Here is a 26,175-nt window from a genome sequence, read left to right as displayed (position 1 = left end):
CGCCCCCCCCCATAATTCTTGAAGCAAAGATGATAGATTTTTACCATTGGCTTTTTATTGATTAATTTAAACCATATTTTTCTAAGGTACACCTATTCATTCCCTAGACCACGGACAACTTAGTTATCTTCCTGATGAGGGAAGTAGAAGCTTTCCTATTATTCTTAAAGGCTATGTTAAGTTAATTTCCCTGAAGAGTCCTATGGCTAATGGAAAATAGCAAGAGTGGCCAGGGTTGAAAGTAGGGTCCCTGGAGGGGCGTCTGGGTGGTTCAGTCAGTGAAGTGCCTGGTTCTTGGTTTTGGCTCAGGTCATGACCTCTCAGTTTTGTGAGTTCGAGCCCCACGTTGGGCTCTGTGCTGGCAGTGTGGAGCCTGCTTGGGATTCTCTCTCTCTCTCTCTCTCTCTGCCAGTCCCTTTATGCTGTTTTGGTCTCTCTCAAAATAAATAAATAAACTTTAAAAAAATAAAAAGAAATAAAGAAAGGTCCATGGAGATCTCTGCCACAAACCATCAAGTTTTAGCCTGGATAGGCCTTCGGAAGGGCTGGAATCAATGTCTGGGACAGAGGCCTTGGTTTGGAACCATTCCCAAACTTCACAGTACATCAGACCCTCCCGGAAGATTCTTGTAGACACATACACTGGGCCCCACTCTGGAGTTTCTGATTCAGCAGGTCTGAGCGGGGACCCAAGGACAGGATCCCTCCCAAGCTCCCAGCTGCTGCTGCTGTTGCTGGATCAGGGACCCTGCTTTGAGAACCACTGTGCTGGGTGTCAGTGGCTACTTCCGTTTAGCCTCCCTGAGAACGTAGATTTAAATGGACATCTGAGTCCATTTGTGCTCAGAGTCTCCTACAGAAATATCCAGACAATTGCAGGAGTTTGGAAGTGACCTTGATGGCACTCATTGGTGCAGTCAGGTACGGTTTACCTGGAGGAACCCAGCAAGAGGTAATGGAAGAGGAGACAGTGAGCCTGTAACGTAGCACCTGGTGCCAAAGTGATGATGTTACAGCTCACAGGGAGACCATTTGTCTGCCTTTGAACAGCCAGAGGGGCCCTGTGTTTCCAGGAGTTTGAAACGATATTTAAAACCCTTCCTTCTGACTTGGTTTAAACAGAATAATGAACGCCTGTCCCTATGACAGCAGAGCCTTTTTAAATTTTCCAAAGTTCTGAGTGTCTTCAGTGAATCTTATGTTGGACTGATTGTTTTTTTTCTCAGGACAGCAGTACCATTGACACAGGACACCCAAGGAATCCAGTGGTCTCTGTCTGTTGGTCGGAGCACGCAGGGAGGGGCCCATCTCTCTCTGACATGCTGCCTTGGCAGTGGACCGTCTATGCCATTTCATAAGGGCCACTCATTCGCTGATCTAACAAATGTTTGGGGAGTGTTGACCCTGCACTGAACACGCCTCACGCCAAGTGGCCCATCACGCCCAGAACAGACCCCTGTTCTTGTGCAGCCTGTGCTCGATAAACAAGCAGGCATGGACCAGCGTGTCACATACTCATCAGTGTGTTGATGAAAGTCAAGCAAAATAAAGAGTAGGACGAAAGGGAAGGGGCTGAGAAAGGCCTTTCTGGGGAAGTGACATTTAGCAGAGCCCAGGAGGAAGCCGGGAGGGGGGAGCTGGGTGAATAGGAGGCAAACTGGGTGTTGGACTAAGGGCATTGCAAGACCAGGGCTTAGAGGCCAGGACGTTCAGCCTATTTGTGAGGTAGGGGTGAGGCAAGCCTGGCTGGAGCATGCAGAGGTGGGAGACCAGGAGGCAGTGGGAGGGTGGGGGAGACGAGGTCAGACATAGTCAGAGCCACGAAATGTAGGGAGCATGCGGCCGTGGAGAGATCTGGAGTTCACTTTCAGGGTTGGGAGGGCAAAGTCACTGCTGATCTGATGGGATCCATGCCTGAAGGGTCACTGACTTCTGCGCACGGCGTCCCTGTGGAACAGAAGTGAGCAAGCACGGCTGTGGTTGGACAGGATGGGAGAGAGGGGCCAGGACACCGGCAGACATGGGGCCATTCTGATGGCTTTTCAGACAGGACTTGCAAGGGATGGGGTGTGGGATCAGAGAGAGAGAGAGAGAGAGAGCCAGGCAGGATTCCAGGTGTTTGACTTGAGCAAGTGGTGAAGTGGAGTCCTCTTGACTGAGCTGGCCCATGCTGGGCGTGGGAGGAGACTGGACAGGAGTGTGGTTACATATGGTTTCATCATCCTGTAGACACTCAAGTGGAATGTTCAGTGGGAATCTGCAAAGTAGACCTCAGGTTGAGAATCAGGGGCATATGGATGGCATCTGAAGCCCTTTGCCTGGGTGAGGGGACCTAAGGAATGGGTGGAGATAAGGAGGGAGATTGAGGCCTGAGCCCTGGGGCCCTGACGCATTAGAGGTCAGCAAGAGAAGAAGGAGCCAGCCAAGGGTAGGAGCGGGGAGTCTGGGCATCAGTGAATGAAGCAGCAGGCTTATCCTGTCATGGGAGCCATCCCAGTCTCCCCCGGGGCCACATCGCTGAGTGGGTACACAGCACATTCTCTTCTCCTTCTTTTAATGGAGAAACTGCCATATCTCAGTGCGTGATGCTGGCTTCCCCTCCTAAAGAAAGAGTTCCTACTCTGGTGTCCTGTGGTGCGTAGATGGAGTCAAGAGCATCTGGAAATGTCCTGAAATTATTGTCAAAGTACCACGTGCAGCATGCACTGATCTGAGTAGACAATGAGCTTCCAACAGACTCTTAAGGCAGAAGTAGAGGATGTTTCCCAGTACTTTCTAAATAATCACGAAGCCGAAGTGATACGTGTTTAGACTTAGGAACTCAGGGAGAGAACAGACCCTTTCACCCAGATTGAAACTGGCAGAAATTTGGCAGAAGTAAAAATGAATAAAGACTCCAAGTACCTTAAAAAATACTCCCACTGGGGAAAGGAAACATGGGCTCCGGAAACAGAGAAATGCACAGGAGCCAATGTGCAAAGGGCACTTTCCACCAAATACCCGTCCCCGTCATTAACTAGTGCTCAGCAACTTGTCGGAAGACGCAAACTACATCACGAGACTTGCAATCAGGTGACATTGTGTGAGCACAGGTGACAGGGCCTTCCTTCCCGAGGAGGTGGTGCTAAGCTGTCTTCTGGACTTGACTTGCATCCTGCTTTATCACCCTCATCAGCATTGGAACTGAAGGGGCAAACTACAGACTTAGGAGTTCTCAGAAACAAAGCCCAATGTGGGTTTTGGATCGTGCACTCATGAATTTAAGGCTGCAAGAGAGACAGGGATGCAGGAGATATTTTTAGAATCGGATTCAACACCGATACGCATTTTCTCATGGAAAGTGCTCCTGATGAAGTCAAGCCCACTTGTATTTGTATTATATTTGCCATGTCAGGGCAGAGAGGACACTTGTAGCTTCTTCTGTATTAAAACTGTACAGATAGTCACAGTGGTTTGGGGTTAGCGGTGCCCATTTCAAAATGGTCTTTTCCATTTCTAGAACATAGGCGGGCTCTCCCACTAGCAGAGCAAAGGGACGCTCAGTCTAGTGCACAAGGAGTAACCAGAAAGTGGATGTTCTCCAGCTATCTTATTTTATTTTTAATCTTTTTTAAGTTTGTCTATTTATTGTTGAGAAAGAGAGAGAGAGAGAGAGCAAGCAGAGGAGGGGCAGAGGGAGAGGGATTCAGAAGATCCAAAGCAGGCTCTGAGCTGTCAGCACAGATCCCAACTCGGGGCTCGAACTCATGAACCGTGAAATCATGACCTGAGCTGAAGTCCGGCCCTTAACCAACTGAGCCACCCAGGCTTCCCTGAGAGGCCTCGTTTTAGAAAAAGTGAGATTGTTTGGGCATAGGAAAGCCTTTACTTCTGGGTGAGAAGGGTATGGTGTTTTGTGAGGCCCACTTGGGTAGGGAGGGAGGGCCGTGGGGAGCACGTACTGCCTGAGCAGCTCAGGGCCGGCTGGCAGCACTGCTCCTCTCCCGGCTGTGTGGGTGCAGACATTCTCCTGAACTTGAATATTTATTTATTTATTATTTATTCAAAATTCAAAAGATTTATTTGAAAAAAATCATCACAGGACAAAGATATCCTTACTCTTCCTTTTCAGAATATTTGAATATTCAGAATCTATACGAAAGGTAGACCAGCAACTCTGATTTCACAGAAAGAACATCAAGGGTTTGTGCGAGAACATAAACTCCCTTTCCCACCTCTCTCGCCCCAAGGCGCGATTCTATCTACTCCTTATTGACACTGACTTGCGCTGAGCTTCTGTCTTCAGTGCTACTTGCACAAAGGAAAGGGCAGGAAATGATTTCCATTTCTAAATGGCTGGGATTAATTAATTAAAGCAACCAAAGTCCTATTGTTACGGCAAAGTTGAGTAAGACTATGAGAGAATGCTACTAATAGCGTTTGTAAATTATCCAAAATGATTTCTTTATTGAGGGGCCCGGAACACCTACGTAGCAAATGTGAGTTGTCTTGGAGTGAACGAGAACTTGGTCATGTTCAATTTACCTCTGGAAGCGTCCCGTTTTGGATGAACTTCGGTTGATCCTTTCATGGAGACTATTGCTTAACAAATATTTGAGGTTCTCTGATTCCATTTCGAATCCTATCAGAGGGTAGGAATTTATATTTAGAAACACGTTCATTGACTGTTTCCCAAGGGATTATGACTTCTTTCAAATAAAATCAGTCTTGGGCTTCCCAGTCTCTGTTTGCAAAGGGCTAGCGATAAACATCTCAAAATAGCCCAAAGAAGTAAGGGATGCGGTGGGTATTGAAATAGACTCAGAATGACTTCATTTTCGCTCCTCTAAATTACAGTGCTGTGCGACGTCCCACAGCCTAGGCGGAAGCTTTGCTGGGATCTCACGTAAGTAAGCCCAGTTTTGAGATCCTGTTCTCTAGTGTGCAGCCATTTCGCAGAACGTTTGAACTTTGTGCTTCTGCCTGACATTTTGCAGATATCATCAGCTGGGCCATAAAAATTATGTTGCAGCGTGGTGGGAAAGGGAAGCCGCCCTTGCAGGTGAGGGTGCGCCTTCCCAGGAGACTTGTGGGAGTGGCTGGGCTTGTGGAAGCCCTCATGTCCTCCTCACCCCACCAGGTTCTGTGTGAGCCCAGGACCGAGCCCTCCCACGGCCCGTGGGGACCTCATCAGATGTGGTGGGAACCGCCCCCCTCCCCCACCGTGCATCACACGAGCATTGGGTACCTGTGTGGTTGGTTGTCGGCACTGGGCTAGCTGCTTTCCCAGGAAAATCCTCCCAGGAACCCGTTACCCCCCTGAGCACCCTGGGGAGCTCACCGTATGCTTTGTCATGTGATGCTTGCACCAAACCTGCAAAGAAGACATTACAGAACCTGTTCTGGGATGAGGGATTTGAGTTTTAGAAAGTTTCGATAATTTCCCCAAAGCCACAAGGCAGCTACTCAGCGGAAAGAGACTTCACACCCAGATCTGCCAGGTTCCCGTTCTGTGCTCTTGTCTCTGTGTCCCTGCATTGGTTATTCGGTCCTTGCAGTGACCCTAGAAGGCAGAACTGTTATAAGTGATAAAATCAGATTTTTAAAAAGTGTTTATTTATTTTCGAGAGAGAGAGAGGGACAGAGTGTGAGCAGGGGAGGGGCAGAGAGAGGGGGAGACACAGAATCTGAAGCAGCTCCAGGCTCTGAGCTGTCAGCACAGAGCCCGACACGGCAATCAAAGCCAGAAAACATGAGACCATGCCCTGCCGCCGAAGTCGGACGCTTAACCGACCGAGCCACCCAGGTGCCCTGATGAATCAGGTTTAAGTGACTTGCTCTGGGCTCTAAAGCTCCTGAGTAACAAGTTCAGAGTTTCCACACAGATCTTGACTCTTACATTCAAGGCCTTCCTGACAGCCTCCTGCCATTAACCGTGACGCTTGCATGGTGTCTTCCAGTAAAAGTAACACAATCACAAACAAACGCACAGGCAAACAAAAACTGTTGCCCATTACGCCCATGCTTGATGCCATTTTTCCTCACAGCATTCCCTCCGATGACTTTAAAAGGAGGTTTCAGTGTAAGAATGTAGTGAAAGAAGCCACTGTCCCGCTCAAAGTTCTGAGGCCTGTTGACATTTCCCCCTTCTGTTTTGAGTTAATCAGAAATTATTTGGGAGAAGTAGACAACAAACTCAGGGTGGAACTCAAAAAGCAGGCCATTCCTATTTCCGTACTGGTAAAACGACATATTAAAAAGAATCCTCCAGCGAACATGGTGCCATTTACGTAGTTATTCTGGCTTTCTGCAAAATTATCTCCTAAAAACAAAGAACTCATCTTTGCCTTGGAGGAAGTACCATATTGTCTGAAGATTTTCCAAATACATGTTGCTTTGCTGGGGGAAAAACCAGTCATTACTCATAGGATGTTTCCCTTTGAAATAAAGGCCAAAGGTCTGAGAAAGTATATGAGGCCCTTCACAGTGGTCACCTCTGGACCCTACAGCATTCTTCCAGGTAGGAGTGATCTCAACTTTACAGCTGAGGAAGCCTGATGCTCAGGGGGGTTAAATAACTTGCCCAGGCGGCATAATAACTTGCCCAAGGCTGCATAACTAATACGTGATGCCTGGAAAACAAATCCGGATGTTGTAGTTCCATGTCAAGGCTGGGGCTCTTAGGACAGTTGGGGGGGGTTCTTCTTGCTCCCTACACCAGGTAGTTTCCATGAACATGACCTAGACCAAGAGGCCAGGCCTGTTTCTATGAGAGGCCAGCCTTGCTTCTGTCTTCTAACGATATAATGCAGGGAATTCTGGTAAGAAACTTCAAAGGCATCAACATGCCACCATCTCTCTGATTTTGGTGTCCCCTCAAAGATATCACTGGTGCCAGGACTGAGAGCTCATGGGTACAACTGAACGTTGCAGTTTGGAGAAAGACCTGTCTTAACTTGTCGACGTCTGCTTCTGGCCACGTGTTTTCAAAATATTATACACGAAAGCCCGCTTGCTTGACAGAGTCATGCCTCTCTGTTTATCCTAAAAAATGCTCACAGAAACTAGGTGGTAGCCATTTGGAGGCTAGATTCTGTATGCTGAGCCAGTCATCAAGGAAGATGAATAATGAACCAGTTTCCAAATTCGGTGTTTGCCTTTGGAAACTCACGTCTTGAATAATTAGTGACAACAATCCCAGGGCCGACGCTCGGTGCTCAGGGGACACGTTCCAGCTCTGCAGTTTTGTGCAGAGATCGCACTTTGCTACAGAACGAGATACTTTAGGCTACACATTTCTGGGCGGCTACAGCGTTGCTCAGGTGCACAAAGTCAGGGCTCCGTCTTTATGAAGTTTTCTGTTGGGTTTCAAATGCCCCGAGCTCTGAATGCGTGTGTGAAAAGCCATTGTCAGGGCCGATTGCACTATAACTAAGTTTGGTTTCTCTTCAGGCACCTTTTTCTTTCTCAGTTGAGTGAGAAGGTACATGGTCTTTGTATTTTTAAAAACATTTTTTTGCGGGCAGGGGGCTGGGGTATGTTCAATGAAACCCCACGATGCCACCCTCAGAGCTACAGAGAGGTGCTACGAGAACACATCACCTGGCGAGAGAAGGGGGAGGAAGGGGAATTGCCAAAGAATCATTCGGATGCTTGTAAGTCACTTCCAGAAATGATCAAAGCCCTGAACGAGGGGCTGGGTGACATTTTGTCAATAGACACACCACGTCCTGAGATGCGGCATCGCATCCCATGGAGGGACAAGTGTTCATACGAGCATTGTTTCATCACGTTTGCCATGTTGCCTTTCATGCCTCCCTCTGCCCGTCGCCCTCCCCACCCACACCCCAACATACCCTGGAAGGCCCCCCGCAAAGCCCAGATGACCCCTGGGCTCCAGGCATTAATTACGTCTGTAGCTGAGGTTCACAACGGGCCGCAATGCTGTCCTTGCGCGATCGGCACATAGACTCAACGGTTTTATTGACTGTCAGAGAACATCGTTGGGTACAGCTGCTGCAGAGGTGCTGGGAGAGGGCGTTTCTCGTCCAGGACAAACACCTATTAAGCAGTCAGCACCAACCCTTCCCTTACAACCTCTGACATCACCCTCAGGGCAAGCAGACACACAACAGCTATTGCTGAATTGTGCATGAAAATTATAGTTTTATTGTCTATACAACTGAAGGTTTGACTCGGACTTTTGCTTCTGTCCGAGCTGTATAAAGAAGCAATTCTTCTCTTAGAACAAATAAGCACAGTACACTATTGTAATCTAAGAAACAGGCACTATTTATGTATTGGAAAGCCTTGCTCTCAATAGGGCTAACGGTCCAATGGCCCATAAGCCACTATTTTAGCAGCTGTAGAAGAGAAAGCTGTAGAAGTCACAAGTAATGAGATGCTAAAAGCAGCAGAGACAGATGATCTGGGCACTAACGGAAGCCTTCCCCCATCCCAGCTGTTCCTGCCTCTAGTTGAGCAAGCACGACTCGTAGGTGGGGACCATGTACTTGATGTTGATGAAGGCATCTCCTCCCCCGCGGCGCTCCAAGACCTCCAGCGTCTCCTGGATCAGGTCGCCGATGTTCTCCCTCTTCTGCTGGCCGTAGTCGATACCGTCTCCGGAGTTAACTGGTTCATGCAAACACACAAAGAGACCCGTTATTCTGCAGCTCCCCCCGCCCCCAAATCCTACACATCGCTCTAGGCATTTTCTCTGCATGCTTGTTAGGAGACGCAAGCATTTAACGTTTTTGTTTTGTTTTGTTTTGTTTTAATAAAAAATTGTGATCTTATAGAGTTTTAGGGGTAGTGAGAGACAAATCTATAAAAATACAAAGTCCCGGATTGGAGCTGATGACAAGCTATCGAAACTAAAGAAATCACAGAATCAACAAAAGTGGGGTAATCACCGCGACACGATGGGTCACAAATCTCAAATTTGACTCTTACAAAGAGTGTTCTCTCAGACCTTGAGTTCTTCAAAGCCACAACGTGGCATATTTCACCCAGGGGGCGCCTGGGTGGCTCAGTTGGTTAAGAGTCTGACTTCAGCTCGGCTCAGGTCATCATCTAACAGTTCATGGGTTCAAGCCCCACATTGGGCTCCGTGCTGACAGCTCAGAAGGCCTGGAGCCTGCTTCTGATTCTGTGTCTCCCTCTCTCTGCCCCTCCTCTGTTCACACTCTGTCTCTGTCTCTCTCAAAAATGAAAAACATTTAAAAAAAACCCCTAAAGTGAGCAGTCTGTGGTCAGGTTAGGGGGTTGGCCCCATGCGGCTTAAATGCATACACTCTGGAAGGAGAGGCTTAGCTCATCCCTGTCTTCGCTGCTGTTGTCACCATCTGCTCCTTCTCCTCCAAATGTCAATGATCCACATGTGTTCACTTACCTGCGATTATTGCCATTGCCTCAGGTGTGGGTGGGCTCGGAGGAAACTGCCTTTCCTGCACTAGATGCTCTCACCTTGCTCACCACTGAACCTTTGGACAATGGCTATTAGTCACCATTTCCCAGGGACTGAGTGTCACTGCCTAGGTGGAGGACTCAGTGCCTGGAGGTCCCGGCCAACGCCAAGCCTTGAAGTGACCCCCGCAGCTACCTCTCAGACTCCACAAGGGAAGGAAATGCCAGCATTGGTCTTATGCAGCCTCAGGGACCCAGATCTGCAAACTCTGCCTCAAACCATTTGGAGGAGAAGTACGTGATCACATGCAGCCTGGCTGCAAAATGACCCAGATGTGTAGAAGTCGGACTAAAATGGAGACCCACTGCTTCAAGGCAGAGTATAGAAATTCCACGGGGTTTTCCCCAATAGTGTCTTTTCTTTTTTAAGTTTATTTATTTATTTTAGAGAGAGAGAGAAAGAGAGAGCAAGTGGGGATGGGGCAGAGAGAAAGAGGAGAGAGAATCCCAAGCGGGCTCTGCACTGTTAGCAGAGAGCCCAATGTGGGGCTTGAACCCACGAACCGTGAGATAATGGCCTGAGCCAAAATCAAGTCAAATGCTCAACCAACTGAGCCCCCACAGGCGGCCCCCAAATAAGGACATGCATTCCTGTCGTACTTTACTCCCAGATTTCCAAGGCGTCAACCACATCTGTTCTCCCAGGTAGCTGAGTGGTACCATGCCTCTGCCGAGCTGCTGACATCACCCCGTGGCGTCTCTGCTGAAGCAGGGTGCAGTCAATGGGCCGTGAGCTCAGGCCACAGCCACTCCAGGTAGCTGCAACCCGAAAATGTACTTCGCCAGATAAAAGTCCTTGTTCTATCCATATTTCAAGGATGGCTCCAAAATGTTGGTCTTGCTCGAATGTGAAACTAATCGAGGGCAAAATGGTATTTCACACTTTCCCCCCAGTTATTCTGGACACTTAAGAAAAGAATGAGCAGTGGTTCAGGCCAGTATTAAAAGTAACAGTCACAATCCCATGTAGCAGAGATAAGCAGTTCTTCTGCTTGCCTTTTCCAGAAACGTTTTAGAGAACTACCGCTGTCTTCGATAGCATAGGGAAAATGAATTGTTTTCCTCATGAGTTTCTCATAGTGAGGTGAAGACAGGAAGAAATAGTACTACTTTTCAGAGACAGAAAGAGATTACCGTCACACAGCTTTAGCGTATATCAATTTTCATAACAAATGACCCTACAACACAAAGCCATTATAATTATGGGGGGGGTTTTCTTGCTCATGATAGAAACCTTTCTATGATCGCACGGTGAGCTTGATCTCAGCTAGTTTGAGGTACAGGGTAGTTGATCATCCAAAATAACCAATTAGCAAAGCATTATTGTGGAACAAACAACAGGTTAGATGTTTGAAAAAAGATTTTCACCCCATTTCTAAAAAGTTTATCTTTTCCTTAAAAGAAATAGGGTGAAAATCTTTTTTTTGGATGATTGTAAATTACCATCTGTTTTGTTTTGCTTTAAGTGCCCTATTCTCACCAGCGTACTTTCCACCGGCATCACGTGTATTTAAAATGGCGAGCTCCAGGTCAGATTCTCGAAGAAACCTGCAATGTGGCTGTTTTGAAATGGAAGCCACACTGCTCACCTGCTTCTCAGCGTGGTTTGCACTAACCCATGGCCTTGTCATCATTCCAGCACACGGAACAGGGGAATGGGTTCCTTCTTGGGCTTTTTTCCGCCCCAGCAATACCCATTCTGCAAGCACCAAAGATACCAACTCCAAGTCACTTTCTGAATAAGCAACTTCTATTGTGTTCTGTTCTTTTTATCATTTGGGTTTCTACACTGCTGAGACACAGAAAAGCTACATAGTTTTGCTCACTCCTACAGTTAAATATTTTTCAAAAAGCAAGAATAGGTCATTATTGAAATAAAGTGCGGCTGTCTCTGTAGCATTCTGGAAGTCAGTGGGAAAAACAGGGTGCGTTAAGCTTTCCATTGTGTGCAGACTTTCCAGCCCCCCCTCTGCCTCCATCAGGAAAATATGTCTGTCCCGTGATCTATTCAGTTCTTGACCTTTAGGCTAATATGCTGACAAAAGGCACCATTTATCCGGGATTAATTCACGTATCTTTGCCATAAGGAATTGGACCGAGGCTGTCACTGCTCGGCCCCGTCACCAGTTATAACTGCCCTGTGCCCCCCACGGTTTGTGCTGTGGGCTTGTCTGTTGTGGGCAAGTGTGGGCTGTGCCACCTTCCCCCTGAGTCTGCCTGTTGCAGAAGCAGGAGTGGTCTCTCAGGAAGGGGCACACACATTCTTCCCCATTCCAATCAGAATCGGGAAACTGAAGTTTTTCCAGAAAGACGCATTCTCTGATATTGATCTCCCTTGTCACCTGTTATCTGTCTCTACCCTTCCCCTCCTGCCCCTTCTTCTGACTCCCTGGTCCTGTCTTCTTTTTGACTTTGTTCCTTAAGATCTATTCTTTACACCTGTAACACATATCAGCGACCTCCACCGCCCCCCAACACACAGTCACACACACAAGCCTCGTTCTTCTCTCTTAATTCAACCCAAAGACCTTCTTGGAAAGTTCCTCCAAGTGGATTGATACCATGTCTTTCCGCGTGGGCGATCCTGACTGCAGGGTCTCTCTTCTCCTCTCACCATGTCAATCTAAAGAAAATTTACTTCTGCGTGCTGGAATGATGACGGGCGTGGGTTAGTGCCAACCACGCTGAGAAGCAGGTGAGCAGCGGCCTTCATTTCAAAACAGCCACGCTGCTGGTTTCTTTGCGAATCTGACCTGGAGCTCGCCATTTTAAATACACGAGATGCTGGTGGAAAGTGCGCTGGTGAGAATAGGCACTTAAAAAAAAAAAACCCAAACAAAACAGATGGTTATTTACAATTGTCAATTCTGATTAGGAAGATGACATTTCCATTTAGGAAGCTCGGAATCTGTTTTATGTCCAGCAGCTGGAAAGATACACTGGTGATGGAAGAGATAATGTTTTATTTATAACCAAACAAATAGGACTATAACAACGGTTTAAGCCACACGGCTTTTCTAGAAGGATACTATGCAAGCAGAGTAGTTTTTCTTCTTGGAGATGGTTTCATGCAGGGACTGCTTGAAAGTTGTGCCTGGTTAGGGACTATTGTAAGTGCATTTATCATTCTGAATGCCGAGATTGCTGATGACAGAGGCAATGTGTGTCATCACACGCATACTTTATTTTCCTATATAACCCTCTTTAAGCTGTCCTTCTCTGGGTCCTCTCTCCGGGCTCCACATTGGTCAGAACTGGGATGTATAGATCCCCGTCTTGCGTCTGGACGGCCGGTGATGAGCTCAGCTCGTGTCTGTGAAGCCACTACCGTCATTACAATAGTAATGTCACCAAGGCCCGTCTTTAAGGGAGGTCACCTGAGACACATCTCCGCCTGATGCAGCTACCTGCCTTGCAGGGGAGGTGGACCGGCAGCACACACACGCCACGTGGGATTTTGATGAAATACTCTCTTTGCATCTTTGTAATTTCTAAACGATGTGGACGCTGCAACCTTTTCCTTTAGCTGACATTATTACAGGAAAAGGAGGGAGAAAAGGCAAGGGAAGCAAAGTCAGGGGAAAAAAAGGGACACTTTTGGTGGCTGGAGCAGGGCCTTCCCCAGCCAGTGCCGAGCTGATGCTGGCAGCGCTGTTTTGTCCCCCTGGCGTGCCTTCGGTCCCCGCCCCGCCAGCAATATCCTGGGGTGATGCCAGGATAGCATCCTGGGGTGATGCTCTAATAGGCACCACAGGGTAACATGGTACAGAGAAAAGGGGGCTTGTGTCTTTGGAGGAGCTTATCCTCCAGCTGGGGTCATCTACGTGATGCCCCTCTTGTCCAATGCCCTGGTCACATGCACCCACCATGGAAGGAAGTTCAGGCTCATGCTCCTTGACCTCATGGAGCCTCCAAGCCACAGGCGTCTCCCTCACCATGAAGGTCGTCACCTGAACCTGTGTCCTGAGAGAACCCTTGTCTGTCAGGCGCCCCAGACACACGGAGAGCGGTGAAAGGACATAGGGACGACCACAGAGGGGCTCAAGCACACTGAAGTTCAATTCTGGAGTTTTCGGACTCTGACGTTCTTTTGGCAAATACTCTTAAATGTGTCGCTACTCCTACATGAACGGTAATACGCAAAGGAGTTATTTGGAAGAGAGAGCACTATTTAAGGCATGAGAAGAATGAAACAATGCTTATTCCACATACATGAAGCAGTACTTATGTGATACTAACAGGTGACATAATTTATAAAAATCAACCTGTGCTCTCTGGTCGTGACTTAAGAAAATTAACAGGCACTGTTTCAAGAAGAGAAATGTTTCTGTGAGTTTGGGGGCATCTCCTGGCTGACGCAGCAGGCTCGCCCCCTGAGGGAAGAGTGGGACCCTATGGGCAGAAGTGCCTTCATCCTGAAACTGTCCACCGTGTGGGTGCTTTTCAAAGCCAGGGACCCAGACACCCTGAAAGGAAGCACTTGCTTGAGGAACTCAGCTAAAAACTACCTGAGTGGATCGGGAAAGGAGGAGGGGGGATTCAAGTGATGTCCAGACTCTGATCTTACGATGTTAACTCCCCACGCTCTCCAACAACAGTGTTCACACTGCCCCTTCGTTGGCCAAGAGCACTTTAAATAACTGTAGAAATCAGCAAATTTCTCAGACAAAAAGACGATTAACTTGATGGAACAACATTCACTGCAGCCGTTGGCAGCACCAGACAGTGAGCCAGGCAGACCGATGCTCTCAGCGCACCTAAGGCTAAATTACAGTCATAAAAGCAGGGGTTTGAAATAAATTGCTACTGACGCATCGTGGTTTGGCTACGCCCTTCTCTGGCCATTCGTGTGTGCGGTCCCATGTGTTGTCAAGCGTGGCCACTTTGCAGACATGGTATTTGAACGTGAATCCAGGCCAAGTCCAGCCCAAAGCTGTTCTCAGTATGAGAGCACCCATTGATACAAAGCAACTTGCAGAGAGCACATTTGTTACACCATCTCCCCAGGTGAAATGGCTGGCGAGCTTAGTGTGAAGCAAGAGCTCTGGTCCCACGGCGTTTGCCCACAGTAAGTGAAATAAAAAAAATGCTAAAAGGAGAAACCGAATCATTTCTTTCTGGATCAGAAAATGCACTTATTAGCTTCTTGAATGCTGAGCTAGAATATTTCCAGAGCTCTAAAGACTATCGTAAGGAACCTTACCTGTCAGGACCTGTAGCCTGGGATGGCTTTGGTCATTGCCCAGACTGGGTTCCAGTGATGTCATGGCTATGGAGAAGGTGAGCCCTCAGGGTCTGGGCTCCGGTCTTGACAGGTGTGCACAGGTAGAACCTACTGCAAATATTATTATTGTAAGATGTCTCTTGACAACACTGAACCATCACAGATTTTCCGTTGGATGATTCTGAACAAATTTTTCCCTTGGGTTTAGCGGATTTAACAATTACGAGAATGTGATGACCCAAACAGTAATTCCTTGGGCACACTTACTGGTATTTAAGCAGATGTCAGCTTTAGTAGAATAAAACTAACAGTTTCCAAAAAGAGATGCATTAAAAAGACAACTCTTATCATTAAAAAGGTATCCCATGATATTTATGAAATGGTTTAGAAGGTATAGTTCCTGAGTTTGCCTCTTTAATATAAGAGAAGAAAGAAAAGAGAAACAAAAGATATGTTTTGTTTTATTTTATTAAGAAGATTTTAATTTCCAGACCCAGTTTAAATTGTCAACATTTGTTGTGCCAGGAATATGTTTATTTGAGGTTAGCTTGGACCCAAGGTACTTAATAGAAACAGTTGCCTATTTTGGAATAGAAGGGCTTTCTCCCCTAAAGTTTGGAAAAGTATAGTGGGAACCATTGTGAATTCTAGTCTGATCATTTTTGGAGTTGAGAGAATGGAGAAGAATAAAGTGAAGGGGGAAGGAAAACCCTATAACTCAATTTAGTTTTGTACCCTAGGAGAAGGACCTTTTGGGGGAGATGCTGTGAGGTTATCTGCTTTTAGAATTCTAAAGCAATGCTTCTTTTGTTTTCTTTCTCAGCTTTGCTATAGTGCTTTGAGAAGACTGATCTTTTGTTTCCTGACCATAACATATGCCACCCCATTCGGAATTTCGGGTGTTTCCATGTTTCACCCAAGCTTAAGCACCATTTCTTTGACTGACTTCATGTTTTCTTGGAAAGTGATGGATTTCAACATACCCTTAAATATGACTGTACAATGGATATTTCCAAAGTCTTCACTCATCGGGGGTGTGAATTGGAGTTGCAATGCTTTTGCAACCAATAACCTATAATGACCATAGCATTTGGCATGCTGGAGATGCCCAAGGGCTTAAATACTTCAAATCTTCTCAGATCTTGTTGACATTAATGAAATTCACAAGATTTCTTTCCTCTGAAGATAAAAGCTTTGAAGCAAGGCCTCAATTCCCAGCTTGAAGTCTTTCTCTCTTCCTCTCTTCTTGACACAGGAACTGGGTGACTAAAGCGAGAGGCTACTGAGACATCACAGTTTCAAAAGCTCTAGAAAGGGTTTTCATCCTCTGAATGGGGGGCACCAATTACTCCTGAAATTGAAGATATCATGGATCTTGGCCTGACTGTCGATTAAATTTCAAAATTTTCCTTCAGAGAGACAATGAAAACTTCTAAACAATTTCCATTTCCCAGCTGCAAATTAGATTTATTTCCCTAAATGACATTAGAATGCACTGGTATACTAAAAATAACATTGGATGTCAAGGCAAATGACTTGCAGGATAGTTTTAAACGACTTCAATAACTTCCTAGATGCCTTCTGATATCTCTGAATCTCAGTTACCTACCCCGTACAAAGAAGGTATTGAACTTTGGGTGATCTCTGGTTCCTACCTTCCTAACATTACATTTTATAATATCACAATATAACTTTGGAACACACTTTTGGAAATGATGGTTCTTCAAGAGATGAATTGTATTTCGATGGAAAAGGTGGTCCTAAAGCACATGCATCTTTCTTCAAAGTAAGTCATAAATCTCATAAGCGTTGAATTCAGCTTTCAAATCAAGTTCTAAGAAAACCTACAAGAAGCAATGGTTACATAATTCTAATGAAGGAGGAAAACACTGTCAAAAACTCAAAGTACTTGTTGACACACTGTGAAAAGTTATTCCATTCTGCCATTTCAATAAGTTGATATTGACTTTGACTTCTTACAATAAAGATCAAATGTTTGGGCTGATGTGTTAAATATAGTCGATTGAGAGTGATTTGGCCAAGAGTACAAAAAGCGAGTTAAGTTTATCTTTGATTAATGACTACTTTAACCTGGAAGTCATACTGAAAAAAATGGAAGGGTTGACCAATGTATCCTTATACAGAATTATAACAACAGATTCGGTGGCCATTGAATTAAATTGGATTCAAGTGTTTGAAGTGAAAGTGTATCTTTTTTTTTCTTGTTGGCCAACTCGATTCGATGACCAGACTTCTTCTAAAAAGGAGAATTCCAAGTCCAGCCCTGTCCGAAATCAATTCCGCACTGGCCTAGCGCAGGGTGGCCTAATAATAATAATAACAACAGCAACACTCACAGAATGTCACTTAAAACAATGAATGGCCCCAGGAGCTAGCTACTTCCTGGCTCCCCTCCAAAGAGGAGCAAACCCCGCTTAGGGAGGTAAAGTAAGTCAACAGAACAGCACAAACGGTAAGTGATACTGAAAAAGAGAAGTATGGCAGGTGTCTGCCCAAGGGCAACAAGAAGGATGATAGGGAGATCCAGAAAGAGAGGTGTAAGCATCCCATCTCAACATAGGTGGTGTTCAAGGTAGCAGAAACTCTGCCTTTCTAACTGGGAGAAGTTCAAGCCCGTAAAGGAGGAATGCCATGGGAGAGAGGGTCTAAGGGAATAAGTATCTGTGAGGGGAGATATTTGACTTGTGCAACCAATCAATTCGTGTTTCACAGGGCAGCAAACTGCTCATCTAAGCTTCCTTTTTATGACGTGGACTATTATGCTACCTTTACTTCATCATAAGTGCTTGAAATAATGACATCCTTTACAGAGATGTGCAGAAAGACGAAAATCAGGGATGACTGATTTCAAGGACTTTTTTTTTCAGTGCCACACAATACATGAGGAATAGGGGGAAATTCTAGGATTAATTTCACATTCCACACTTCCATCTTTAGGAGCATTTACGGTTTACCGGTTTCCCCCGCTCTCTGAAAGTAAAGCATCTCTAAGAAACCTTTTGTAAGTGAAGAACTATTTGCCTTTAAGGTATATGGGAGAATTTTTGAGTCTTCCCAGACCCCCAAAAGAACCTCTCTTGGGTTTTTCTGATACCTTAGGCTACATCTTGCTAACGGAGGCTGGAAATACATCGAGGTAAAGCACAGATGCTCACACAGCTCAAAGCTCTGGTGGGCGGCTTGATGCTGAGTGCAGTTCCTGGGGAAAGAGCCTGGTGGCGCCCCTCTGGCTTCTGAGGGTGTGTGCTGAGTGCTATTTTTTTGATTTTGCCCTTTTTTCATAAAAGCGAAGATCCTCGTCAGATTTCTTTTAGCTAACAAAGATAGGCACTAAGATAGGAAATGGTAGGGCTTTAATGTGCACAGGACAGAAAAGCAGCCTGAGAGCCACACTATCCAGAGTGTCAATGTTACCTGTGGAGGGATATCTGGTCTAGTCAGACCAGAGGTGCTAGGAAGACCTGTAAACCGCAGGATGTAGGAAGAGGGTGAGAAGGGAAAAAGTGGGAGTCTTCTAGAAAACTTTCTACATTCTTACAAACAAAAGAGCCAACTCAAAGCCACAGATGTTGGGGGCGTTATGGATCAAAGTCCAAGGTTCCCATCTTCCGTGAAGGCTAAGGGTTTCCAGTGTTCCTTCAGGACACTGTTTCATATGATTCTTGAATAGCCCCTGGTGGGGTCTAATGCTGTGTGGAAGCCCCCAAATGGCCCCCACGAGGTGAGTGCTGACTTCATTAGTCTCACAAGCCCTGAGTCTGGGCTCAGTTGTGTATTGTCTTTGATTCCTCCCTTTGCTTTATTCAGTTTGCTCTGTGTAGTGCCTGGTGGGTCTTTGCAATATCCCAGGATGCTCTGGGTTGGTGCTAGTCGTCTATTCCGCCTTTCCATGTTCATGTCCTCCTCTTCCTCCTTTACCTTGCAGATTAACTTTCCTAATCGCTTTCTCTCCTGGTCACAATCTCATTCTTGGCTCCTTCTTACCAAGACTTCCTGTTCCACTCAGACCGGATTTCTTCCTAACCCCAGCACGTGCAGTTTCCACGCATGTCTTTGAAACTCCCTATAGCACGATGCTCCCCTCTTCTTCTTGGTACGTCTGACCTTACTTTTCTTCAAGGCTAGTTGTGGACTTACTTCCTCTGTGAAGTTGACTCCAGAGTCATCTTTTCCCTCTTTTGAAATCCTAGGGAAATAGCCAGCTATCCATCCACCTTCTTTATTTCCATGTCACTCTGGAATCCTTAGGAAGTGATTCACGTTCACTTAGTTTTCCTACATTTTACCACCTCTTGAAGGGCAGGATCAAACTACTTCATCAGTATAAACTTCATTCATTGGCCTCAAATGCAAATTGAACATTTGTACAAGGAATGAGTGAGTGAATAAATTACTACTTTGTGGGTTTACTGAAGCCAGATATAATATAAGCACATTCAGTTCTAAATAAATTATATGTTAAATGTAGTTCTATTTGCCTACTGCCTATTCTTTATTTGTTATTTATATGCTTGTAAGTTCCTATCCATGGAAATAGCATTTATGTGAATCTGGACAAGCTTGATCAAATGTGGTTAAGTGCAAGGAGGCTCTTTATAGTTAGATAGCCTCATCTCGTTCCCAAAGTCGTCCTAGATTTAAAGTGGGGTTTACCTGGATCACCCTTAACTTTGAGAAAACTTTTTTTAAAATAAAAAATCTGATTATCCCATTCACTTTATTAGCAACGTTTATTTCACGATGAAGAGAATGCCAACTCCTTATAGTGTTTTCATTTAATATCTAAATTTTGTTTAATACTATTTTTTCCACATGGTAATTCCACATGGTAATTTTCAGCCCGCTCTAGAGATGACCAAATATATGATTTTAATTGGAAAGGAAATAGGGATTGCTGCTTTCCGGAGTGGGGCAAACCTATTGGAAATAATTCTACTACTTTTAGACTGATACTGAAAATCTTTATAAATGTACGCAAATGACAGCTATTGTTACAGTTTTCTATCAGCAGATAACTTTAATGATAGAATCCATTTTCAGCTCTATTTTTTTGTAATTGAGGCACAAAAATGAAAAGAGAAATCTCAGATTTCTAACAAATGTTATCAGCAAATGCAGTAAGTTATGGGGAGCTACATTTTCCAAATTACCTTGGTTAGAACTTTCATCTACATAATGAACTCACATCTCAAGCCTACGTAGGTCCACACTGGCGATCACCATCATAACGAAGTTTGGTTAAATCGTTTTAGATGAATAGCTTTATAAAGAGCATGGATCTGCAAAGTAGAAGGCCTTTTACTGTTTCTACTGCAGAAAATAATTAAGTAGATAAACTCACTAATCGTACTTACAATGAAAACACATGTTGATCAGATGTTTCCCCACTCGTCTGGAATTTATCTGAGCTTGCTTAAACTATCTACTCTTTGAAAATTCTAAAATGAATGATTGGGTGCAAAATTCAAGTAGATTTCTAAGCCATTAGCTGGAAATTTTACAGAGTGGGAGCCTTTCTCATCAGATGAGCTTGATTAATGTAAAGATAATATGTTAAATGAACAAATCAGAGAAATCAGCTGGGCTGAAGGGACTTAAGTGCTGTAGAAGTGACAGAGTTAAAACCTTCAAGCCTTTTACGGCTGTCTCAGTTTAAAATAACCTTGCAATATTGTCCAAAGCTCTGACTATCAACTTTTATCAGCTCCTACACACTGGTGAGTTAAATACGGCAAGAGACATCCACTTTGCCACTAAGCGTGTTGTTGCAGAATCTAATCTGAAAATACTAGACCTTGCCTAACAAAATTCTTACAAAGGTCCAAGTCTTTGCTAAAGTCCTATCGAAGTTTTGGACACACAGTTAAAAAAAAAAGGTATCTAAATTGTGGGGAAAAATGAAAATGTGGCCATTTAATCTGGTATAGCAGCAAAATCAGGCTTGCATGAGAAGTGAAATGAAAGCTTGTTGGAAATGCTGATAGGCGAAATATGCCAATTTTTGATATTTTTGAATAAAGAAATACTGATTTGCCTGAGTTACATTTTTATCGTTTGAGATTCTTCAGTTTAGTCTATACAATTGATTTTCCTCTGAATCGGGATTTTAAGAGGAGGTGAGTAGAAGAAGGCAGTGAGAAATAAAACAATAAAATCCCCAAGGGGTTGAGGCCAGTGGACAATGAAATGCACACAGGTTTGTTGAACACAAACGACTTTGCATCCCGGCTCCCTGGGACTCTCAGCCTGTTACTGAGTCTCTGATTGGAACAAGGTGTCATACTTCCCTGTAAGGACACGTGCAAGGATACAATGAGAGGACGGATGTTAGGTCTTATGGATTTAACAAGCTGTTGATAGATTTCAATAATTATTGAACCAGGATTCAATTTCAGCCACTAGCATGTCAGTTTCCCTGCTCCCGGATAACAGTGGATTGTCCGTAATTTAACTCTTTTCTGGGGTAGGGACAGGCCACAGAACAGGACGGTGTTAGGTTTTCATCTTTTATAAAATGGGTTGACTTTCCAACCTCGGAAGAGGAGCAGACCTGAGTTGCTGTGTCTTCAAGTCACGCAGAGCACATCGTTACTGTCACCTGGACTCACCATGAATGCAGAGCCCCAGGGTCGGAGGGCAGGGGTCTTATTCAGGTGTAGTTTGTCGTTCTGGTCGAGACGGTTCCCCAGACCCTGCGTGCATCTCCATCAAGATACTTTATAAGCAAACTATGGCTTACGCTTACACTCCACAGTTTCCACAGCTTCCGAAGCTCGGTTGTCCCCCAGGCACCGTTCAATGTGCTGGAGCATATTGAGCGAGTTGGGGAAAGAGTGCAAATGGCGCTTAGCCTTGACTCTGAGCGTTCGTGGCCCTGCTCATTTCTCTTTTGCTTCAACAAAGTCCTGAGTTTTCTAATTTCAGAAGCACAGCTTGTGATTAGCCTGTTGCCGAGATTGCTGGCTGACTGTGTGAGATGCAATCTTAGTAAACCGACAGGAAAAAGCAGATCTTGTCTTTGAATGAAAACCTGATACTTGTGCCTCGAGCTACAATTAGGTCATAATTATGTAGCGTTACTATGGGAGTTAATATTTGCATAATAATGTATATTTGGGTTTCCTTAGTTTGTGTTCTGAGGTATTAGTGGACGCTTAATACATACTAACAACAGTGTGTTACATTCCCATTTTATATCGAGCGAGTAGCTGGAGAGAGGGGGATGGAGAAGGTGTCCTTGCCTATTACCGGCCACACAGAGAACGCTATACTGAAGAAGAGACTGTGAAACCGAAGGAAGAATTGACACATTGTTTAGGCTCATGTCCTAGCCCTGCAGGAAGGACACTGACCTTGGGCTTTAGGAAACTTGCTCTCCTGTTTCTTATTAGAGCTAAAATCCGCCCATCTAGCACCTTCACTGCATGGGTTGCTCTTTTGACCAAACATTTTTTAAAAAGCCCTCTCTCCTCTTCTAGATTCTTCAGAGCATGACCTGGGTCCCTTGGGAGGGTGGTTGGACCTCATGGCTCCTGTCCCTGGCCAGGCTCCCAAAACTGACCTTTGCGAAGTAGACGAGGAACTTCTGAGCAAACTGGGACAAATGTCCTGGCAAACAGGCACACATGTGTACCCTGTGTTCCAGATGATTCCTGCTACATCAGGCTTGCACAGGGAAGGACCTCTGGGAGACCGAGGAGATGTGGACCAAGGGTTCAACTGACTTCTTGACTTCCTTTATTCCGGGGTCCTCCTACCGGGGAAGTATTATCCGTCACCATCCAAGGCCTCAATGAATTTAGTTTCAGTCTCCAGGAAATACTATCTATTAAGGAACATTGCCCCTCTACCTCTTCTGTGGACAAGGCCTATGTTCTCAGACTTAAAGATCAGCCATGAGATGGTAAGTCCTTGTATCTGGGCTGTTTATATTTTTATAGAGACATTTGGCTCAAAGACGCAGCTTCAGGGGCACCTGAGTGGCTCAGTCGGTTAAGCGTCCGTCTTGGGCTCAGGTCATGATCTCACAGTTGTGGGTTTGAGCCCCGCGTCGGGCTCTGTACTGACAGCTCAGAGCCTGGAACCTGCTTGGGATTCTGTGTCTCCCTCTCCCTCTGCCCCTCCCCTGCTCATGTTCTCTGTCTCTCTCTCAAAACTAAATAAACATTACAAAAAATTAAATGTTTAAAGAAGTGGCTTCAGTGGTGGGGATTTCAAGAGTCAAGGGGGTCTAGCATAGGCCAGGCAACCCTCGTGGCCTCTGGGAAGACACCAAATCCATAGCCTGCCCTGCTTCCCCATAGGCTGGCCTCTGCTGCAGGGGGACCGGTAAGTGACTACCGCAGGCATGTCTACACTGGGGCTGTGGGAGGGAGCTGCGGGGGCGGCTGGAGCACCCACGGTGGGAGAGGGCGGCAGCCTGTCGGAGGTGGAGCGGAGGCCCCTTGCCTCCCAGCGCAGCCCGCCAGGTGCTCACCGCTGTTTCCACTGCTCAGAGCCCTGTTTGCATACCGGCTTCTGGTCTGATAGCCTCAGGACTGAGACAGTCAGTCCACAGAGGACATCAGGAACCGGGTCCTAATATAAACTCAGAGGACGTCTTCCAACTTCTGTGATTTCAAGAAGATCCAGTGTGTAGTATCGTAGCAGGTGCAGAGGAGTGAGCGAGCTTGGGAAACACAGCAGCCCACATTCTGGGGGAAGAGGCGCAAGGTGTGTGGATAAACTGACGCGGCCAAGGGGCATTTCAGAGAGTGAGGAGTTGGAGCAAGGAATGAAAATGGGTGATGTGGCAGAGAGGGATAGGACCACGCTGGGCAGGGGACCAGGAGCATTTCTGGAGAAAATTAAGTTTAGGTCGAGACCTGAATGCTGGGAAGAGGCTGGTTTGTAACAAGCAGCCGGGGAGGGACGCGGCGTGCCCAAGAACACGTGCAGGAAAGGCCTTGAGGTTGGAAGAAATTGTCACCAGAGAGCAGGATCCCACGAAGTTATGACGTTCATCCTTTTCACTATCGATACACGCCATACAGAATTGTAACTTTTAGGGACTAACAGCCACGGAGTTGGAGGAGTGTAAATTACAAAGGCAATCTAGTTAGGGAGTTAGGGACATGGAGTCTACCTCCCGATCCTCACAAATTTTGATAATAATGTAATAAATGTCTTTGTGTGCACAGTCTTTTTTTAAATTTTCCTTATTGCCTTGAACCAATTCTCAGAAGCGATGTTACTCCTTCAAAGACTGCAAACATTTTGTAGCTATTGGTGTGAATATATATTCTATATATACATACATATAGATGTATATATATATATTCTATATATACATATAGATGTACGTATGTATATTACCATATCGGTTTTCAGAAAGGTCATGCCAGCTTATAATGTTACCAGCAACATATGAGTTTACCTGTTTATCGTAGCATTCGGTGCTATAACTAAAATTCTGTTGGCTAATTCACGATAAGTGAAATGTTACTTGAAGGTTACTTTAGTTAGCATTTTCCTAATTACTAAGAAGGGTTAACTTTTTTTTTTTTGCTATATGGGGTTAATTTTTTTTCTTATGAGAATGACTTGTTCTTATCTTTAGCCTATTTATCTACTGGGTAGTTTTTATAAGAGAAACAAAGTATCATAACATCCTGGGAAGCTAGGGAGTGGCAAGATCTCTCCAGTTAGATTTCAGGGCACAAGATTCTGGGATGGGTTTCTTTTTCGCTGACTCAAGAGGCACTGTATCAGGGGGCGGCAGGGTGGCTTGAAGAAATTGCTGTTACTTCTAAAGATGCCCCTAGGCAGTAGGACCCTGGGAATTGAAAGAATCTGAGGGATTGTGGAGGCAATCTGTGGATTTTGGAGGAAATCGCATAATCAATAAATTACTTAGAGTAATTGATTATCACTTCCAGAAAGAGGAACATTTATAATGATTAGACTTCTAAAAAGCCTTCTTTGCAACCTTTCCTTATGATTTTCCGTCCACTGAGCCAGCCATCTACCCATTAATTTGCTTCCTAGGTCAGCCTCCGAAGGGCCATGCTCAGTTACTAACGAGGCTGTTAGTAACTGTCTGGTTACTGTCTGGTCCGGCCCTCGTTTGCGATGTGTCTTAAATCAAGACTTCGAGGTTACCTCCGAACTGGACTATTTACAAACGAGGCCGTACAGAACATCACTGTTATTTTGGAAACTGAAGTCTCCTATTTATCTTCAGGCGATGGACAGTGCAGACGGGTGCAACATGAGTGTCCTTATGAAAACCATGCCAATAACCTTAACCCTGACCTCTGGCTGGAGATGCATTTCAGTGAGTGCACTAACATCTCTTTCAGGCATAAATAAGCACAGTTGTGTCCATTTTGTTTTGAGGTCTGATGATGAACCTGCCCGTCCTCTTTAGTGAGTAATGGGAAAAGAAGGTCTTTACATATTCTTATTTCAACATTATAAAGGATTTTGAATAGCACGGGTCTATTGCGAGGCCAGACTGAAAACTGACAAGCCATTCAATGAGGTCAGGTAAACATAATTATTTGGACAGACACATCGGGACGTATGACTTTTCCCACCTCCTCTCATGTAGTTACAGCCTGTTATGAGATATAACGTTACAAATTAAGAGAAAGCAAACTGTTTACAGAAATCAGTGTGAAGCATTTAAAGTTGTTTTTCTCAGATTGAAAAGCTACTGGCAAGTGTAATGAGTGCCCTTTCTGGAAGACCACGGTGAAATACAATGCATGAAATACATTGCAGGGCGGAATATCGTCACTCACTGCTCTAGCCATCGTTCTGGTAGTCAGTCTGTCAGGAAATCATTGATTAATCCTATAAAAAACTACATAACTAGGACCCCAGACATTATGGATCTAAAAAGACAGATGGTAAATAAATCTACATGAAATTCTAAATTCCTTTTACTTCTTTACAAGTGCTTTGGAATTATTCTATGAAATTAATAATGTACAAACTATGAGTCGCCAAGATTAGTAAAAATTAAATGCAAGTACAGATATGGTTGTCAGAAAATTTACCACAAAATCAAAAAATTTCTACCTGACCCTTTAAAATATTTCTTTCGTTTCCAAATTTTCTCCAGTGGTTCTCTTTTTTATTGAGCTGCCATTTAACATTTGAGGAATATTGACAAATGAACTTTACTGACTAATTAGAAATGTAAATTTTGTTTTTAGTCATTTTCCTTGCTTCTCCAGAAAAATAACTTGTTTAACGATACCATCCTCACTAAGTCTGAGATTTTTTTCCCTCTATGATATGCTTTTTAAACTGTTCTATACAAATATTTCCGTAGGGGAAACAATATTATGATGACATAATTTGTTTTACTCCCATGCAATTTCATATAAACATACATAAAACAGTATTATAGCAGATCATCTTGTTTATATGAGATTAAATTCTCACTAATATATTTTTAATGTTTTATGAAAAATATTTTAATACAAAGAAGTACA

The 26,175-nt window shown here is 44.8% G+C and overlaps 1 protein-coding gene across 2 annotated transcripts in view; it reads right to left on the bottom strand.

Annotated features, from left to right (window-relative positions):
• Nucleotides 1-8,125: 8,125 nt before the first annotated feature.
• PACRG (parkin coregulated) overlaps nt 8,126-26,175 on the bottom strand; it is a 489,876-nt gene continuing 471,826 nt past the window's right edge. For both annotated transcript variants that reach the window (XM_077755155.1, XM_077755152.1), the window contains one exon: nt 8,126-8,613. In XM_077755155.1, coding sequence (XP_077611281.1) covers nt 8,453-8,613 — 161 coding nt within the window. In that variant the 3' untranslated portion in view covers nt 8,126-8,452. The remainder of the gene's footprint in view (nt 8,614-26,175) is intronic.

This window comes from Crocuta crocuta, unplaced genomic scaffold (assembly GCF_008692635.1).
Source record: "Crocuta crocuta isolate KB4526 unplaced genomic scaffold, BGI_CrCroc_1.0 scaffold11, whole genome shotgun sequence".
Lineage (NCBI taxonomy): Eukaryota > Metazoa > Chordata > Mammalia > Carnivora > Hyaenidae > Crocuta > Crocuta crocuta.
Note: the sequence above shows the minus strand (reverse complement) of the source record. Positions and strands in the feature narration are given on the sequence as shown.